The sequence below is a fragment of the Protopterus annectens genome, chromosome 1.part1 (genome assembly GCF_019279795.1).
Source record: "Protopterus annectens isolate FY-2018-M chromosome 1.part1, PAN1.0, whole genome shotgun sequence".
In the NCBI taxonomy this organism is placed as follows: domain Eukaryota; kingdom Metazoa; phylum Chordata; order Ceratodontiformes; family Protopteridae; genus Protopterus; species Protopterus annectens.
The window spans coordinates 1,119,013,673-1,119,034,188 of NC_056726.1; the positions used below are offsets into that span (position 1 = coordinate 1,119,013,673).

Genomic DNA, 20,516 nt, shown 5'->3' on the forward strand with positions numbered 1-20,516 from the left:
TAGATGTCAATGCTGTTTTCAATATTAACTTAAATCTAAAATATCCCTAAGTTTTATTCACATTTGTTCATGTCTTTTTTGATGATCCTTGATCAATTTTCAGATATGTATATACTCTCTTTTGCTCAAGTTCTTTTATATCACATTCTTATCCCAAACTGATGTTTTCTAGGTGCTGCAGCTTTCCTGCTTTAAATGTTGCTTTTGCACATCTATCAAGACCAAATGACATTCTTATATCATCTGAAAAGTTTTGACCACTTACAATTGTGCTTTCAGTTCCTCATCTGATGATCTATACAGTTTTAAATCATCTGCAAAAAGAAGACGGGAAGTCTTTACACTTTATTGTTTTCTGGGAGCCAAATTGTAGCTATGACCTAATCTGTTAAGCAGACAGCTTAATGGGTTAAGGGCAGGACAAAGGAACAGTGGTTACACACAGTCACCACAGAATACCCCCCTTTGAATTTTTATCCCTGGAGTAATAATTTGTCCTTTATCATGGCTCAACTGCAAAGTGGTTTGCCACTGTTTCATGGTCACTGTATTGTAAGCGATCAGTGTAGGGTATATGATTTGTTCCCCTTTTTACAGTTCTCCATTATGACTGTATTTAACAACAAATGATTCTTTGTTCCATATGACTTTCTTTTATTACACTTTTGTTCTACTGCCATGATTGCGCTTTCTTCTAAGTGACTATAAACTCTATCAGCATCAGTTCCAGTGTACAGTTTATATGTTGTCAAAAGGCAAGTTATTGGCCTATAGTTTTTAGTCTAGTTTGCAGTTCTGCTCTTAAGTAGGAGCATTGCTTTTCCTATTGCTAACCAGGATGGTGTTTGTTTTGGGTGCACATATAAATAGTTCTTACTCGAGCTAAATCTTCATGCAAATATATTAGTACTTTTAGCCAGAAGTCAGGTAGTGCATCTGGGCCTAGGGTCTTCCAGTTAGGAGCTTTTCTTAACTTTGTTTCAATCTCTCTGGCTATTACTTCATCCCATTTCATATCCTAGGATACGGCCTTCGGATTGTGATACAGGTAATTCTATTGACAATATTGGGGAGAATTTGAAAACTTTTGACAGTAAATTACTGAAAATAAAAAAGTTACAGTTGGAAGTGTCTTATTTCCAGCAGTGCATTACAGATAAAACTATACTGAAGGGTTTGAGAAACTCGTTTAGACCCACAAATTTATTCAGTGACTCTAACTTTTCCAATGACTTAATGACTTTGTTTGATCGTCAAGGAATAGAGCTACTGGAACTCATGATTAAACATTATAACAGTCATATAGGGGGTCTACTTGCCGAGACTGAAAAACTTGACTGCACTATCAAGAATGACATTGACTTTCTTCGCTATAAATACGATTACGATCGCATCTTTACAAGCATTGATGCGCTTATGGTGAAATTGAAATTTAATAAATCCAAAAAATTGGGGAGGGATAGACAGGCCTATCATAAAGGCCTTGCTTACCCAAACATTTGTAGACAGTTGTCTAATGTGGTGAAACCAAATGGTTTAACTGATGATGCTGACAGTAATAATTTCCCTATGGATACACCTGACAGTAATTTGGATGATGATAATACCGATGACAGGGATGGTGACCGAGCTAACCCAAACCAGGGGTTACGGAGAAGCAATAGGATTAAGGCTCACCACCAGAATAACCAAGGGAATTCCAATAACAAGGGTTATCAAAGGCCTTTTTTAGGAGGGAAGAGCAACAATGCTCAAAACTGACGTTACAAGAACAAATAATACCTCCTATAGGATCAGCGATTTCATATGATCCTATACTTACTGATATAACCCTAGCTAATGGGTGTGATGAAGAGCCATCAACCTCGACAGAAAAACCTACCATTTTAATAAATGAGGAAGGGGACTTTAAAGTATATAATTTTTCCATGTGTGACGTTGATCAAGATCTAGTTGAATTATTGGCTAAAGGGTTCTCTTTTGTACCCGATCAAAGGTTAAATCTAGCTAAAACTCTTATAGATTTAAAATGCTACGTACGAAAATTGAATTTAAAATTGTTGTTTAACAATGATAACCTTTGTGAGGCACCTATGTTTAAACTGTCCAGTACATTTAACCCCCCCTTGCACCCTAACCTTAATATTTTTGAAAATGTTTGCGAACTTGACCTCAGACACCTCTTTCAGAGGGTTAAATGGTTTGATAATCATAGTAACATCACATATGATCAAACTAAGGCTTTGAATGGTCTTTGTGGATTATCGGTTAGGGTGATGAAACCTGATAAAGGGGGTGGGGTAGTCATTTTCGACAATTCTGATTACATCGATAGAATGCAAACAATTTTGGAATCTGATGCTTATGTACACTCTTCCTATAATGAAATGGTAGGAGTTTATAACAGGGTTAGAAGTTACTTTAGAGATTTATTTATTGAGGGCCTAATAGATATTGATACTTTTAATTTTATTAATATCTTATCACCCAAAGTTCCTGTAATGTTCGGGTCCCCAAAAATACACAAGGACCTTCTGAATCCACCAATGAGGGCGTTAATAGATGGCAGATGTGCTATTACCCATCCAAGTGCTAGAGTGATTGATGGTATTATTCCAAAATACTTAAAGCAAGTACCTGAGATTTGCAAGGATTCTTGGACCTTTTTGGATGCAATAAATGGTATTACTTTTGATCCATCCTTCAACTTCTTGACGATCGATGTTGTTGATCTGTATACATCGATTCCACACCAGGAGGCTGTGGAATGGAGTGAATTGATGTTAGAGAGTTTGGGGGCTACAAAGAATGAGATAACCTTAGTGACTCAGTTGTTAGATATTGTATTATCTTCCAACTTTTTCCTTTTCAACAACCAATATTACTTACAGAAACAGGGTATCGCCATGGGGTCCCCATGTGGGGGGAGTGTGGCGAATTTGGTTGTTGCTTATTGGGAAAAAGTAATTTTGAAGAACAGCCCTCTTGTTAAGAATATAGTTAAATATTACACGCGATTTTTAGACGACGTGTTCATCTTAATTAAGGGGAATGAAAGTGAAGTGGTTGATTTACTTAACTTTATGAATAATTCTACTTCATTTTTGAAGTTTACTTATAAGTTTTCTACCACCGACATTGATTATTTAGATGTGAAAATAATTAAGGATTTGACTAATAACTGTTTCCTGTCTTCTATATATAGGAAACCGACCTATTGTAATGCTTTTCTACACTACTCAAGTAACCATCCGCCCAAACAAAAAAGATTGATTGTCAAAGGACAATTAGTCATGGCTGTTCGTATGTGTAGTACATTTGAAGCATTTAGATTGGAGTGTTCCTTTTTAAAAGACATGTTCAGTAATAGAGGCTATCCTATATCCTTGTTAGATGAGTTGATTAATGAAGTCTCTATGAAAAGGGATACTGGCTTTTATCAACCCTTACTAATAAGTAAAGGACAAGTGTCCACTTTGGATACTAGTGAATTAGTAGAACTTGTATTAGCCCCCCAATCAGAAAATACATTAAATAATGCTTTCACTCAAACTCGAACTGATTTTAAAACTAGTCTTGTTTTAACTTATAACAGACACATTGGAGCTGTTTGGACTATTATAAAGAAAAATTGGTACTTTATTTTCAATAATCCCACACTCCTTCAAAAATTGGGACCCCACTCCTCTGTAGTTTATAAAAGAGGGAACAATTTGAAAGAACTACTACAAAGACCTGGACCATCTACACCCTCTACCAGACAAACTGGCACAATTAGTTGCGGTTTTTGTAATAGGTGTAAACATCTGAAAGTGGGTAGTTCCTTTAATATTAGGGATAGGAAATATACTATTTCCTCGAGGATTAATTGTACTACTAAGTCCGTGGTTTATGTTGCTTTTTGTGTCTGCTGTCCCTGTTTTTATATAGGGAAAACAGATCGAAAATTTAGCGATCGTATTTATCAACATCTGTATGCCATAAAAAACAAAAAGATGGATAACGCTCTGTCCAAACATATTATCAATAATATAGGACATAGTTTCCAGTTTATGGGAATTGAGCATGTCTCTATGGGTGTTAGGGGTGGGCCTCAAGCTTTGGTCCTAGAAATGAGAGAATTAGAGTGGCAGATTGGCTTAGATGCCTTCACTTACCCCGGACTAAATGAATGTTGTAATATTTCAGTTATTTTGAGATATAAAAGTTATATGAGATGATATGTTTAGATACAATTTTAAAATACATGATTTTTAATAATTAATAATTAATAATTTTTAATGATAATTTTCTTTTATATACATTTTCCAAATGAATACATTATCACTGCCTAATTAGGTGTGTATAGTGATTTTAGTTTTATATTCCCATCAAAATGAGAATATATTGCATCACTATCAATATAAGTTTTAAGTAGCTATGTTATATATATTTAAAGAAATTGTAGATATGTAATATATCTTAAGCACTATGGAGCGACATATAGTAAAAACCTTTTTCTAATTTAAATACGTTTTTGGTGTTTATAAAATTTATAGGAAGTGACATCATGATATATTGATATAAATTGTGGTGCTTTCTAACATGGATTGTTTATTTCTCTGAGGAAGCTTCCGCATAGCGGTGGCGAAAACGTTGTTCTTCAAATAAAGAGCGTTAGACTTCAAGTCCTTATTGGTTTCCAGAGTCTGGATTTTGTTTGTTTATTCGTTTCCTGTATCGTTTTGCACCATTTCATATCCTGTACATTTGAACTAATTATTCTTTATTTTACGTCTTCTGTCTATTTAGCATCTTTGGTATGTTTCACAGGATCTGCGTAGATATTTCTCCAAAATATATCTATTTCTTCTTTATTGATGGTATTTCGATTCCTTTTGCCTTGTTTCACAATTTTGTATAAAACTTTTTTGGATCATCAATAAATTGCTTATTTTGTACTTTTCCTCCATATTTATCTACATATTTTCTATGTTTTTCTGTATGTGCTGATATTTTAATTTATTATTTATGACCGTGCATGATAGATCCTTATCTGTTATAAAACTGCATATTGCTTTTATCACATCTCTCTTTCTGTGTATTTTTGTTGATCTATTCCTTTTCCACACTCTTCTAACAGTGACACTTTACTGGAGAACAAGGAAAACTAGTGGGGTGACAGTGTGGTATTTTCAGCTTTACTTATTATCATTCACTGCTTAAACTAAAATAACATTGACAAACAGTTGTTTCACACCTGCACAAGTGACTCCAGAATCTTCAGAGTGTTGGCAGTTGTGTTGCAGAAGTAAACTGGCTGAACACTCTGAAAGATGAGATTCATTCCCTCGGCACTGGACATCTTCCAAAGTAATAGGATCTGAGCCCATCCCAAAATATGCATTCCCTATGGCAGAAACAGCCTGTCCACAACCAACTTCTCTGCAGACAACAATGGCATAATTTATATCCCAGTCGTCATCACACACAGTATCCCACTGTTAGTTGTAATAAATCTCAACTCGACCAGAACAGCGACTGGTTCCATTTTCAAGATGTAATGGCAAGGGAATGTTACCTACTGCCAAAAAAAAATGTTAATGTACATGATATCATTTATGTCATAATATTGTTACTTCACTTTTAGGGATATAAAATAGTATACTGAACTTCTATAATACAATAATAATAAAATAACAAAATGGCACAATGACAGAACTATGAGAAAACTTTCTCAGGGCATCGGCATGAATCTAGAAAAATTATAATCGCTGTTTGTCAGTGGAATGTGTAACTAGCCTTGCCTGGTAGTCTTTCATGTTCTTGCCACTTATTTCCTACATAAATCTGCTTGCCTTTATGAACAGAAAATTTGAATTAACATTCTTTTGGCCTGTATTCACTGGAGCTTAACCACCTACAATTATTTTGTGATTACTTGTAATAATTTGTTTCACATGATAGCAAACAAAATTAAAACTTAAGCAGCAAGCCAGATCAAAATTCAAACAGATGAATAAATTATTGCTTCCCTTAAAGTAATGCTCATGTCTTCAAACTCTTACACTTGGACTAAAAAATATATCCCTTCTAGTACTAATGCACTCTATAGGCATACCAGTATCTGTGCCAACGTCAGGAATCTGGTGTTTTTTTGTTACCGAGAGTAATGAGGAAGAAGAAGAAGGGATTAAACCCTTGGATTAGAATATAGACAGTTGGCTGATTATGTTAACCGCAAGTTAGACACCTTAAAAAGCTGTTAAACATTTCTGTGTGACTTTTTATGTGGCATCATAACTTGTTTTCAAGTTTTTAAAGAGTGATATCATTTCATGGGGTGGTTCTGGTGTTGCACCGGTTAACGTTGCTGCCTCACACCAAGATGTTACTGGTTTGATTCTTGGCTGGGGTGCCTTTGTGCAAAATCTGCTTGTCTTCTCATTGGTTGCGTGGTTTCCTAAAGGTGCTCCTGTTTACTCCCACATCCCAAAGCCAGTAGGTGGAGTGGACAGTCTAAATTGGCCCTAGGTGTGTGTGTGTGTGTGTGTGTGTGTGTGTGTGTGTGTGTGTGTGTATATAGGGTTACCACTACCAGTGCTACTTTCAGGAATCTGGTGTTTTTTGTTACTGAGATTAATGGATGAAGAAGAAGGGATTAAAGCCCTCAATTAGAATATAACCACTTTGCTGATTATGCTGACTGCAAATTAGACACCTTAAAACCTGTTAAATATTTCTGTGCAACTTTTTGAGTGGCATCATAATGTGCTTTAAAGTTTTTAAAGACTGTTATCATTTGATAGTGTGGCCATGGAGGTGAAATAGTTAGTGTTGCTGTCTCACAGCAAGAAGTTCTTGGTTTGATTCTCGGCTAGGGTGCACTCTGTGTGTAGACTGCATGTCTTCCCTTTGGTCGCATAGGTTTCCTCTGGGTGCTCCAGTTTACTCCCACATCCAAAAGACATACTGTAGGTGGAGTGGATACTCTTAATTGGCCCTAGGTCTGTGTGTGTGCCTTCTATGGAAGGTTGGGTGCTGGGCTGCCAACTCAACATCATAAAACTTCACCGCCAATTGTTCTTCAGACTGTTGGTGAACTGAGCGACCTATAACCGGGAAAAGCCGAAAGAAGAAAGACTGTTATCATTTGATGGTTTAATTTCTGCAATTATTTTGGGTTTCTAATTCACTCATGGGAATGGACCCAATTTCAAAGTCAAGATATGATTAAGGTTCATGAAATTAGTATTGTTTCAATCCTTGATGTTAGCCAAAAGTGCTCTTTGCACCACCTGCAATGTGCCCAGATTAGACTCTTTCTGAAATTCATACGATGTTACATGTATTGGCAGTTCATTTAAATAAGGCTGTAAACTCTTTTTTATGAGACTTATTTCTCCTACTACTATAGGAACCACATTGCCCTCATTGCTGCCTTCAAATCCTTTTATTTTATGACTTTTGTGTCTCTCCATACATAGCACACCGTAATCACTGGATGTAGCGATTTCAGAGATCGATGATGATGGCAGGATTCTGTGGTTGACAATTGTATAAAAACAAATGCACCAATTGAACATAAAACTTGTTATGGACCTCCAAATCATCAGTGTGGTGCACAACAATGTTGTATTATGACTTTTTTTGAATGTCAGACAGCACTCATACTACTGTATTTCCTTATATGTGACTCACCACTTGGGGAAAGTTTCATTATGTGTTACAATGTTCTGTAATTTGTACTGTTAATTCAGAAAACTTGTATCTGTTGGCAAAATAAAAAAATGATCATCCAAACATATCTAAATCTTACCATGTGACTACCAATGAACATGGCTAATTTACTGGAGAAGAAGTAAAACTAGTGGTTCTACAGTGCGGTATTTTGAACTTCATGTATTATCATTCACTGATTAAATTAAAATAACATTAAGATAAACAGTTGATTCATACCTGCACAAGTGACACCAGCATCTTCAGAGTGTTGGCAGTTGTGCTGCAGAAGTGGACTGGCTAAACACTCTGAAAGATAAGATTCATTCCCTCTGCACTGGACATCATCCAAAGTAATAGGACCAGATCCCATCCCAAAATATGCATTCCCTATGGCAGAAACAGCCTGTCCACAACCAACTTCTCTGCAGACCACTCTGGCATCATTTATATCCCATCCGTCATCACACACAGTACCCCACTGTGAGTTGTAATAAATCTCAACTCGACCAGAACAACGATTGGTTCCATTCACCAGACGTAACGGTAAGGGAATGCTACCTGTTGCCAAAGAAAAAATAAGAGAAAAATCTTAATGTACATGATATCATTTATCATGATGTCATAATATCATTTCTCCACTTTTAAGGATATAAAATAGTATACTGAACTTCTATAATGCAGTAACAACAAAATAACAAAATGGCACAACAGAACTGTGAGAATTGTTTCATAGGGCATCTGTATGAAACTAGAATAATTATAAACACTGTTTTTGAGTAGCATATGTAACTAGCTTTCGTAGCCTTTCATATTCTTGTCAATATTTCCTACTTAAATCTGATTGCCTTTACCAACAGAAAATTTGAATTAACATTCCTTTGTTCTGCACTCACTGGGACTTAACACACCACTTTACCCAGATTTACACCACCTACAATTATTTTGTGATTACTTGTAATAATTTATTTCAAATGATAGCAAACAAAAGTAAAACTTAAGCAACAAGCCAGATCAATATTCAGACAAATGAATAAATTATTGCTTCCCTTAAAGTAATGCTCATGTCTTCAAACTCTTACACTTGGATTGAAAAAATATATCCCTTCTAGTTCTAATGCACTCTATAGGCATACCAGTATCTGTGCCGACTTGAGGAATCTGGTGTTTTTTTGTTACCGAGAGTAATGAGGAAGAAGAAGAAGGGATTAAACTCCTGGATTAGAATATAGACAGTTGGCTGATTATGTTAACCGCAAGTTAGACACTTGAAAAAGCTGTTAAACATTTCTGTGTGACTTTTTATGTGGCATCATAACTTGTTTTAAAGTTTTTAAAGACTGTTATCATTTCATGGGGTGGTTCTGGTGTTGCACCAGTTAACGTTGCTGCCTCACACCAAGATGTTAGTGGTTTGGTTCTTAGCTGCGGTGCCTTTGTGCAAAATCTGCTTGTCTTCTCTTTGGTTGCATGGGTTAACTAAAGGTGCTCCTGTTTACTCCCATATCCCAAAGCCATGCTGTAGGTGGAGTGGACAGTCTGAATTGGCCCTAGGTTTGTGTGTGTGTGTGTGTGTGTGTGTGTGTGTGTGTGTGTGTGTGTGTGTGTGTGTGTGTGTGTGTGTGTGTGTGTGTGTGTGTGTGTGTGTGTGTGTGCATGTGTGCGTGTGTGGTTGGGTGCTGGGCTGTCAACTCAACACAATAAAGCTTCATTACCAATTGTTCTGCAGACTGTTGTTCCACTGTAGTGTCCTCTAACCGGGAAAAGCCAAAAGAAGAAAGACTGGTTTCATTTGGAGGTTTAATGTCTGCAATTATTTTGGACTTCTAATTCACTCATAGGAATGGACCCACTTTATAAGTCAAGATATGATTAAGGTTATGAAATTAGCATTGTTTCATACCTTGATGTTAACCAAAAGTGCTCTTTGCAGCACCAGCAATTTAACCAGATTTGACTCTTTCTGAAATTCATATGATGTTACATATATTGGCAGTACATTTAAATAAGACTGTAAATTTTTTTATGAGCCTTATTTAACCTGATACTACTAGAACCACATTTCCCTCATTTCTCCCTTCAGATCCTTGTATTTTATGACTTTTGTGTCTCTCCATAAATAAAAAATTATAATCATTGGGGGTAGCGATTTCAGTGATCAATGATGATGGCAGCGCAGCATTCAGTGGTTGAAGTTGCGTAAGAGCTAATGTAAAAATAGAACATAACAAACTTGTTATGAACCTCCATGTCATCAGTGTGCTGAACAAAAATGATGTATTTTTTGTGATTTTGAACAGCAGACAACACTCATTGTACTATATTTCCTTATATGTGAATCACCACTTGGGGTAAATTTTATTATGTGTTACAAAGTTCTGTGATTTGTACTGCTAATTCAGAAAACTGGTATCTGTTGGCATACTAAAAAAATGATGATCCAAACATATCCAATTCTTACCATGTGACTACCAATGAGCATGGCTAATTTACTGGAGAACAAGGAAAACTAGTGGTTCTACAGTGCGGTATTTTGAACTTCATTTATTATCATTCACTGATTAAATAAAAATAACATTAAGACAGACAGTTGTTTCACACCTGCACCAGTGACACCAGCATCTTCAGAGTGAATGCAGTTGTGCTGCAGAAGTGGACTGGCTGAATACTCTGAATGATGAGATTCATTGCCTCTGCACTGGACGTCATCAAGAGTAATAGGACCTGAACCCATCCCAAAATATGCATTCCCTACGTCAGAAAGCCTGTCCACAACCAAGTTCTCTGCAGACCACCCTGGCATCATTTATATCCCATAAGTCATCACACACAGTACCCCACTGTGAGTTGTAATAAATCTAAACTCGACCAGAACAGTGATTAGTTCCTTTGACAAGTCGTAATGGTAAGGGAATGCTTCCTGTTGGCATAGAAAAAATAAAAGAAAAATGTTAATGGACATGGTATCATTTATCCTGATGCTGTAATGTCATTTTTCCTCTTTTGGGGATATAAAATAGTATACTGAACTTCTATAATATAGTAACAACAAAATAACCAAATGGCGCAACAAAACTATGAGAAACTTTCTAAGGGCATCTGCATGAATCTAAAATAATTAAAAACACTTTTTGACAGTGGAATATGTAACTAGCTTTGCTTGATAGCCTTTCATTTTCTTCTCACTTATTTCCATCTGAAATCTGCTTGCCTTTATGAAGAGAAAATTTGAGCTCTCATTGCTTTGGCCTACATTCACTGGCACTTAGCACACCACTTTACCCAGGTCTATATCACCTACAATTATTTTGTGATTACTTGTAATAATTTGTTTTTTATGATAGCAAACAAAATTAAAATTTATGCAGCAAGCCAGATTAAACTTCAGACGGATGTATAAATTACTGGCTCCCTTAATGTTATCCTGATTTCTTCAAACTCTTACAACTGAGTTATAAAACATATCCTTTCTAGTACTAATGCATTTTATAGGCATACTACTACCTGTGCTAACTTCAGAAATCTGGTGTTTTTGCTTACCAAGTGTAATGGAAGAAGAAGAAGGGATTAAAGCCCTCAATTAGAATATAGACAATTGGCTGATTAGGTTGACTGCAACTTAGACAACTTAAGAGGGTATTAAACATTTCTGTGTGACTTTTTATGTGGCATCATAACTTGTTTTAAAGTTTTTAAAGACTGTTATCATTTGATAGGGTGGCCTTGATGGTACAAAGGTTAGTGCTGCTGCCTCATAACAAGAGGTTACTGGTTTGATTCTTGGCTGGGGTGCCTTCTGTGCACAATCTGCTTGTCTTCTCTTTGGTTACGTGGGTTTCCTAAAGGTGCTCTGGTTTACTCCCACATCCCAAAGACATGTTGTATGTGGAGTGGACAGTCGACATTGGCCCTAGGTGTGTGTGTTTGTGTGTGTATGTGTGTGTGTTTGCTTTCTATGGAAGGTTGGTTGCTGGGCTGCCAACTCAACACCATAAAACTTCACGGATAAATGTTCTCCAGAATGTTGTTCCATTGGAGCGACCTCTTACCGGGAAAAGACGAAAGAAAAAGAAAAAAGATTGTTATCATTGGAAGGTCTGATGTCTGCAATGATTTTGGGTTTCTAACTCACTGATGGGAACGGAGCCAATTTCAAAGTCAAGATATGATTAAGGATCATGAAATTAGTATTAGTATACAGCCAAAAGTGCTCTTTGCACCAGCCACAATGTGCGCGGATTTGACTCTTTCTGAAATTTATTCGATATTACATGTATAGGCAGTTCATTTAAATAGTGCTGTAAATTCTTTTTAATGAGACCTGTTTATCATACTGCTACTACTACTGGAACCACATTGCCCTAATTTCTTCCTTCAAATCCTTTTATTTTCTGACGTTAGTGTCTCTCCGTACATAACACACTGTAATCACTGGGTATAGCAATTTCAGAAATCGATGATGATGGCAGGATTCTGTAGTTGATGTTGTATAAAAACTAATGTAACAATACAACATAACAAAACTTGTTATGCACCTCCATCTCATTAGTGTGGTGTACAACAATGTTGTCTTTTTCCCTATTTTAAACAGAAGAAAACACTCATACTATTTGCTTATATGTGAATCACCACTTTGGGAAAGTTTCATAATGTGTGGCAATGTTTTGTGACTTGTACTGTTAATTCATAAAACTGGTATCTGTTGGCATACTAAAAAAATGATAATCCAAACATATCTAAATACTACCATTTGACTACCAATGAACATGGCTAATTTACTGGAGAACAAGGAAAACTAGTTTTTCTACTGTGCAGTATTTTGAACTTCATTTATTGTCATTTACTGATTAAACTAAAATAACATTAAGACAGACAGATGTTTCATACCTGCACAAGTGACACCAGCATCTTCAGAGTGTTGGCAGTTGTGCTGCAGAAGTGGACTGGCTGAACACTCATAAAGATGAGATTCATTCCCTCTGCACTGGACGTCATCCAAAATAATAGGACCTGAGCCCATCCCAAAATATGCATTCCCTACAGCAGAAGCAGCCTGCCCACAACCAACTTCTCTGCAGACCACTCTGGCATCATTTATATCCCATAAGTCATCACACACAGTACCCCACTGTGAGTTGTAATAAATCTCAACTCGACCAGAACAGCGATTGGTTCCATTTACAAGACGTAATGGTAAGGGAATGCTACCTGTTGCCAAAGAAAAAATAAAAGAAAAATGTTAATGGACATGATATAATTTATCTGGATGTCAAAATATCTCAAAACTACAAATTAATAAAAACAAAAATGTAAGCATTGTCTGTGTCTACATTCCCCCAGGGAGGATCAGAGAAAACTTAGCAGACTTCTTATATTGTTACCCAATAACTACCACCAAGAAACAATTGTTCTTGAGGATTTCAACACTGACTGCAACACTTGCTCTTGTGAAATCCCCATAACCCACATAAAGCTCTATGGATTTACTCAAATCATAACCTCCACCACCAGGACACGAAAACCCAATAACAAAGAAATTACCCTAGACTGGATACTCATCAATACCCATCACCAATCCTATAAATCAGGCACTTTTCCTGATGACCTAAGTGACCACTGTCTCACCTATGTAATCAAGCTCAAAGTAGACTGCTCCTACCAACCCACCTATAGAACATTAAGGAGCAACACAAATTTATTCTCACCAAGTTTCAAAATGAATTTAAGGCATACAACTGGTCAGCACTAAAATGTCTCCACCTAGATGAAGCAGTAGCATACTTTAACACCAAATTCCTTGCTATTATTAACTCCCATGCTCCCAGTAGCTCTAGTAGAACCAAAGTTAATATTGCACCATGGCTTTCTAAAGATACCAAATCCAAAATTTCACTCAGAAGCAAAGCATGGGCCATCTACTGAAAAACAAAAGCCCCACTTGATCAACTAAGATTCAGACAGCTAAGGAATGACACCAAAAAATCCATAACTTTAGACAAAAATTACTACTACTACCATCTACTGCAAAAACACCAAAACAAACCTCAAAAGTTCTGGGCACGAATAAACAAACTACTGCAGCCAGGCCAAACTTCCACTCCAACTCCCTCAGCTTCCCAACAGAAATCCCCACTAGACATTGCTAATAACTTCAACAGCTGTCATTCTGCTATAACCATTTTGTCAGATTTGCTACTGACACAGCCTACCGGACACACCACTGTCACAATCTAAATCGCCTAGGATGGCTTGAACTGCCTAGCCTACTGCAGTTCAACCAGCTAATTGTGGCACATAAAGTCCTTTAGCAACCAGAAAACACACCTGCACTAAAAGATATTATCAGCCCCTATACCAGCACTTGGCCACTGTGATCATCCACTAGACTCCTAGTTCAAAAATACAAATCCAACTCCTCAGCTGAGGACTCTCTGTTTGCCAACTCTGTTGGAAAAACATGGAACAGACTCCCAGATGACTTGAACCTAGAAACCTCACTAACTCGATTCAAAAACAAACTCAAGAAATACTTCAAAACTCATTGATTAGGTCATTGCACTAACCCCGACTAGTGACCTCTCTATTACTTAAGTGCCTTACCTTCAACTACTTCTAAATTTTTTCTACCACACCATTTCTGGAAGGGTTAATTGTATAACTGCTGGTCTATGTATCTTAAACCTGAATGTAATGTTATGTATATATAACTTTGAAAATAATGTTATGTTTTGTAAAGTGTTTTATAATAAGTTAGTACTATATGTGCCAGATGATGGTATTGCTAATAGGTTCATAGAGTCATAGGTTCATACTAGGATATCTGCCCTAGGGCATTTATAAGCCTAGCCAGAGTGTGTTTGGCTTTCGCCACCCATTTTAAATGAATTTTGCTATACCCTTTTTCGAGGTTAGTATACTGTTCCTCTGTCTAACAGTGACACAGAAGTGATACCCGGGGTAAACCTATGATCTCCCATCCACTCATCAAGATTCCTCTTGAAGAGAGTCAATGAGGGACTCTGCCTAACCTGGACTGGGATTTTATTCCAGAGTAAAGGGAGCCTCTGGGTTATGAATCTGTCCCTCCAGCATGTCCTATTTATTTCAGTGCTGAGGTTCAAGTCTCTCGAGTGCGTAGCTCGATGGGATTTGGATTTTCTGAGATGCAGCATGTCCATAAATTCCGGGTTGGACATGGCTTTATACGTCAGGCACAGATCGCCTCTGAGCAGACGGTATGCCACTGAGTAGAGCTGGAGTTTTTTTAACAGGGCAGCATATGGCATCTGTTTGAGCCCTTTGATCCTCTTGGTGAGGTAGTTTTGGGGTCTTTCCAGTTGCTGCAGGTGTCTGGTAAGGTACATCCCAAAAGGGGCATTGTACTCAATTATGGGCCTGATGAGGGATGAGTAAAGAGGCACGATGACCTCCCCTGATCTAGATGTGAATCCCTTCATGATTAGGTGGGCTATATAAAATGTTTTTTCTAACCACTTTGGCAACGTGGTTTTCAAATGAGAGATTGCTATCAACTTGGGTCCCCAGGTCCCAAATTACTTCTTCCATACTTAATGGATTACCACCTATGTGGTAATTTGTGGGCACTTTGTTTTTGCCAAAGGGGATGACTATACACTTTGTAGCATTTAGCTTGAGGCCATGGCTCTGGCACCAGTTGTCTGTTTTTGCCAAAGGGGATGACTATACACTTTTTGGCATTTAGCTTGAGGTCATGGCTCTGGCACCAGTTGTCTGTTTCTATGAGGCCCTTTTGTAGGATGCTTGTGTCGGCTGGAGAGTCAATTATGGTGCCTAGTTTGCAGTCATCTGCGAACTTGGTCAGCCACAGTCCATCCGTGTTGGCCTGTACCTCCGAGAAATATATACCGAACAAGATAGGTCCCAGGACTGAGCCTTGTGGGATGCCACTTGTAACTGGTTTGGAGTATGACATGGCTCCAGCAATTCTAACCATGTGGGTTCTGTTCTTGAGCCAGTTTGCAACCCATCTAGTGACATAGGGGTTTACATTTAAGCTGGTGATCTTATCTATAATGACTGAGTGGGGTATTGTATCGAAGGCTTTTGGGAGGTCCAAGTAGGCTGTGTGGACCACCTTCCCCTCGTCAATGGCTTTAGTGACTGTTTCAAAGAAATCAACTAGATTTAAGAGGCAGGATCTGCCCTTAACAAAGCTGAACTGGGTAGGATCCAGTGTCTGTAGGTCCCAAATATCTTTATTTATGAGGTCCATGATGATCCTTTCCATAGCTTTGCAGACCAAGCTAGTCAGGCTTATGCAGCAATAGTTTCCAGGATCCGTTGAGGCACCATCTTTGTGGAGAGGGACCACTATTGCTGTACGCCACTCTTTGGGTACATATCCTGTAGTAAGGCTGAGACTGAACAGTAGTTTTATGTTTGGGTTTAGCTCTTCTTGGAGTTCATGTAGGACGCAGCCCAGGACACCATCTGGTCCCATTGATGCTGTGTTTTTTGCTTTGGAGAGGGTGGCTCTTACCTGAACATCTGAGATGTCAGGGGGGCAGCACTCTACTGGGATAGATATTTGCCCTTTTGGTTGGGAGGAGGGGGAGAAGTTTGCGATGAACCTGTCAGCTAGGATGTTGGCAATGTCTGTGGGTTCTGTGTATTTTTTGTCATTTTGGACTAATTCTGAGCATATCTGGGAATTCCCATCCAGGTTCCTAACATAACTAAAGAAAGCCTTGTGATTATCCTTAGTGTCCTGTGCAATTTTTCTCTCGAAGCTGGCCTTACATGATTTTATGAGTGCCCATAGTTTTTTGCTAATACTGATCAGAGATGCCTTCCATTTTTGGGATTTTGCTCTATCATGTATTAGCTTCCACCTTCTATTGTATAGTTTGTTTATGGCTGGGGTCCACCAGACAGGACGCCTGCCTTTGGAGGAATGGGTCTTGGTTTTATTTGAGATTGCATGATCCATGCATTCCTTAAGGTGTTCATAGAATGCATTTATAAAGGATTCTGCAGTCTTGGCCGTATTTTCCACAGGCCCGGGGGCATTGAAGGATTACACCTCAGTTTTGAGGAGTGTGAAATTTGCTTTAGAGAAGTTTTTCACTGTGGTTTTCTGGGCAGGGGGTGGGGTCAGGATGTGAATATCCAGTGAGATTAGTTTATGGTCTGATCTTACCAGTGAGGGATACACTTCTGGTCTGGAGCATAGAGCCCCCATGTTGGTGATGATCAGGTCCAGTATGTTTTCCCCTCTTGTGGGAGTGGTAACAAGTTGTTCCCTAGCATTTGAGTTTATAAATTCTAGGAACCTTTGGGCTAGGGTGTTGGAGCTAGAATAATGCTCCCAGTCTATGTTTGGGTAGTTGAAGTCACCCAATATAATGGTGTTTGGAGAGACCTTCATATTCTCCAGTGTTCTCAGGAAGGCTGAGTGGGGTTCCTGGGTTTGGGAGGGTGGTCTGTAGCAGGCTATAAACTGGAAGGCAGTTTTACCCACTGTTAGTGGCACATGGATAGTCTCTGATGCTTCGTGCTGTGCCACCAACCTGGAGGTGTGGGTATCTTTGACGAATATTGATACTCCCTCTCCTTTTGTGGTTCGGTCCAAGTTTTGGGGCTGAAAAGCATGGTATAAGGTATAACCTGGTAGTACTGGGGTGCTCTCAGGAGCCTTGAACCAGGTTTCTGTTACTGCACAGATATCGATGTTCTCCATGCTAAGGAGAGTTTCGAGTGCGTGCATCTTGAGGTTTAGACTTCTGGCGCTGAGTAGCATTACTCTTAGTTTCATAGTTTCATAGGTTCATAGATGAGTACTAGGCTAACTGCCCTTGCGAGCCATTTTAAGCATAGCAAATTATCTCTTGGGAGACTCGAACCTTGTGTTTGTAAGGCAAACACCTTAACCATTAGGCAACCCTCCCAAACAAATTTCTTATCCCTTGTGATACCTATAGAGGTGGGTTTGTCTTTTGAGCCTTGCCTAAAAAAGGCACTATGGGGGTGGCAAGAGCCTTTGCCAATATCCAAAAGCCCAGGGGGTGACATGTGCAAGCCGTCCCTAGCGAAGCATCATGGCTTGTCGAGCATGTCATCCCAGGCTGACAGGCATTGGATCCCCTTTGAATGACACCAATACTTAAGCCAGTTGTTGAAACTGATCATCTTGTCTTCATATTGTGGTATCATTCTTGGTGAGGGTAAGATGCTACTCAAGGTCAGGGTCATACCTGCCTGGGCTACATGCTCAGAGAGCTGCTCTATGTCTCTTTTCATGTAGTCCAGGGTTGTACGTCTCAGGTCATTCACACCAGCATGGACAATGACTGAGTCATATTTGTACTTGCCTTGGAGTGACCTGAGTGCTTGTGTTATGTGGCGGATACTAGCGCCTGACAGGCAGCTCACTGTGACCTTCTCCTTGTTCAGCCTGGTGAGCGGGACGTCAGTGTGCCTGACGATAGAGTCACCTATTCCAAGTGTATCAGGTGTATTGTTTACCCTTAAGGGCTGTGACTGTTCGGCACATTGGCTTTGTGAGCTATGTGTTGCACGTGTTTTGTTTTGGGGTAGCGGTTGCTTGGGTGTCTGCTTTGGAGATCTCTGCTGCTTAGGTAGATTTTTATTTAGAGCCTCCGAGTATGTTTTTGTGTGTTTATGTGTTTGGTTTGCTGTCATGGTAGGTCTATGTGAGACTGGAATTGTAGTGAGTGTGGTTTCCTTCTCCTCCTGACTGGTTACGCCAGTACTGAGTTGAGAGAGCTTAGCCTCCAGTTTGGCTATATGGTTGCATCTCTCACATGTGGTGGAATTTGTTGGGAGGAGGAGAGGGTTGTCTGTGTACATGAGGCAGTTGCAACATTGCCTCAAGATTCCCAGATTCACCAGCTGGACCGGAGAGGAGATTGACAACTGACCTTTGGACATGCTAGAATAGTATTTGGAATTCCTTTATAATTGAAAATAGGGCCAATGGGGAACAAGGTACTCAAGGGGAGTTTGTGAGGGTGTAGTGCTTTTACTTTTTAGTGCTGACTTATATAATTGCTTTAGTGAGCAAGTGCCAGGCTTTAGAGTAGGAATAGGGTGTTTATTATGAGAACTAGATCAGTTCTAAGGGAAAAAGTGAAGAGCAGACTTTGTGGATCCGAGAATGGTTTAAACCCAATTAAGCGGAGCTGCCTGATGCTGCGCTATACGCAAAATCGCGCAAAGCCACACCAAAGCAGGTTTTATACAGGGGGACTTGAAAGAGCTATAAATTGGCCCAAAATGGCCAATAGACTACCAGATTCTTGTGCTGGTAACACTCCTCCAGGGATAGATAGGCTGCTCTAAGCTCCCCACTACCACTGGTGAGCAAAGATGCCTCCCTTTATCCAAGAAAGGAAATGGGCAACACAGGAACTTTCCAAAAGTCCAGAATACAGCAAAGCCTGTATTTGGACTACTCTAGGTCAGGAAAGACAGGAAACAAGAACATTTTTTTTTCTTTTTTGCAACAAACAGCAGGAAAATGCAATAAATGTGTAACACAGGCTAGCGCACTTGAGTGTGTAGCCTCAACAGGTAAATGCAACAAACAGGACAAACTTTAAAAGTGCACGTGCAAAAACAACTTTAAACAGTTTAAAACAGTTCAAGAAGCAGAATTACTTGCAGTTTAGCTAGATCAGAAAGTTGCCCAGGTAGTAGTAGGAAAAATAACACTTTTATCAGGTTAGCAGTCGCTCTTTTAGCGTCTCTGCTGCTAGCACCACTCTGCAGGACCACAAGGAGCTTGGCTGAGTAGTAACAAGCGCAAAAAATGCGCCAAAGTGGCTTTTAATGACTATAATCTGCTTGAAACTACCATTTACTAAATGTTCAATGTGTATTATTATCTTGGAGCTTTTCTCCCCGGGCCTCCACTGAAAATGGACTTATATCCAGTCGGACTATCCCCGCCAAGAAATGTAAAATAAAATAAATAAATAAAATAAATAATATTGTTTTTCCACTTTTAGAGATATAAAATAGTATACTGAACTTCTATAATGCAGTAAGAACAAAACAAAATGGCACAACAGAACTATGAGAATTGTTTCTCAGGGCATCTGTATGAAACTAGAATAATTATAAACACTGTTTTTGAGTAGCATATGTAACTAGCTTTCGTAGCCTTTCATGTTCTTGTCAATATTTCCTACTTAAATCTGATTGCCTTTACCAAAAGAAAATTTGAACTAACATTCCTTTGGCCTACACACACTGGGACTTAGCACACCACTTTACCCAGATTTACACCAACTACAATTATTTTGTGATTACTTGTAATAATTTGTTTCAAATGATAGCAAACAAAAGTAAAACTTAAGCAACAAGCCAGATCAATATTCAGACAAATGAATAAATTATTGCTTCCCTTAAAGTAATGCTCATGTCTTCAAACTCTTACACTTGGATTAAAAAATATATCCCTTCTAGTTCTAATGCACTCTATAGGCATACCAGTATCTGTGCCGACTTCAGGAATCTGGTGTTTTTTGTTACCGAGAGTAATGAGGAAGAAGAAGAAGGGATTAAACCCCTGGATTAGAATATAGACAGTTGGCTGATTATGTTAACCGCAAGTTAGACACCTGAAAAAGCTGTTAAACATTTCTGTGTGACTTTTTATGTGGCATCATAACTTGTTTTAAAGTTTGTAAAGACCATTATCATTTCATGGGGTGGCTCTGGTGTTGCAACGGTTAACGTTGCTGCCTCACAACAAGATGTTACTGGTTTGGTTCTTGGCTGTGGTGACCTGAATGTAATGTTATGTATATGTA

At 38.6% G+C, this 20,516-nt stretch overlaps 1 protein-coding gene across 1 annotated transcript in view; it reads right to left on the bottom strand.

Moving 5' to 3' along the window:
- The window catches only part of LOC122815615 (deleted in malignant brain tumors 1 protein-like), a 949,251-nt gene that overhangs the window by 76,608 nt on the left and 852,127 nt on the right, over nucleotides 1–20,516 (bottom strand). Inside the window, 5 exon segments of the mRNA XM_044088272.1 lie at nucleotides 5,240–5,560; nucleotides 7,939–8,255; nucleotides 10,287–10,463; nucleotides 10,465–10,614; nucleotides 12,573–12,906. Coding sequence (XP_043944207.1) covers nucleotides 5,240–5,560; nucleotides 7,939–8,255; nucleotides 10,287–10,463; nucleotides 10,465–10,614; nucleotides 12,573–12,906 — 1,299 coding nt within the window.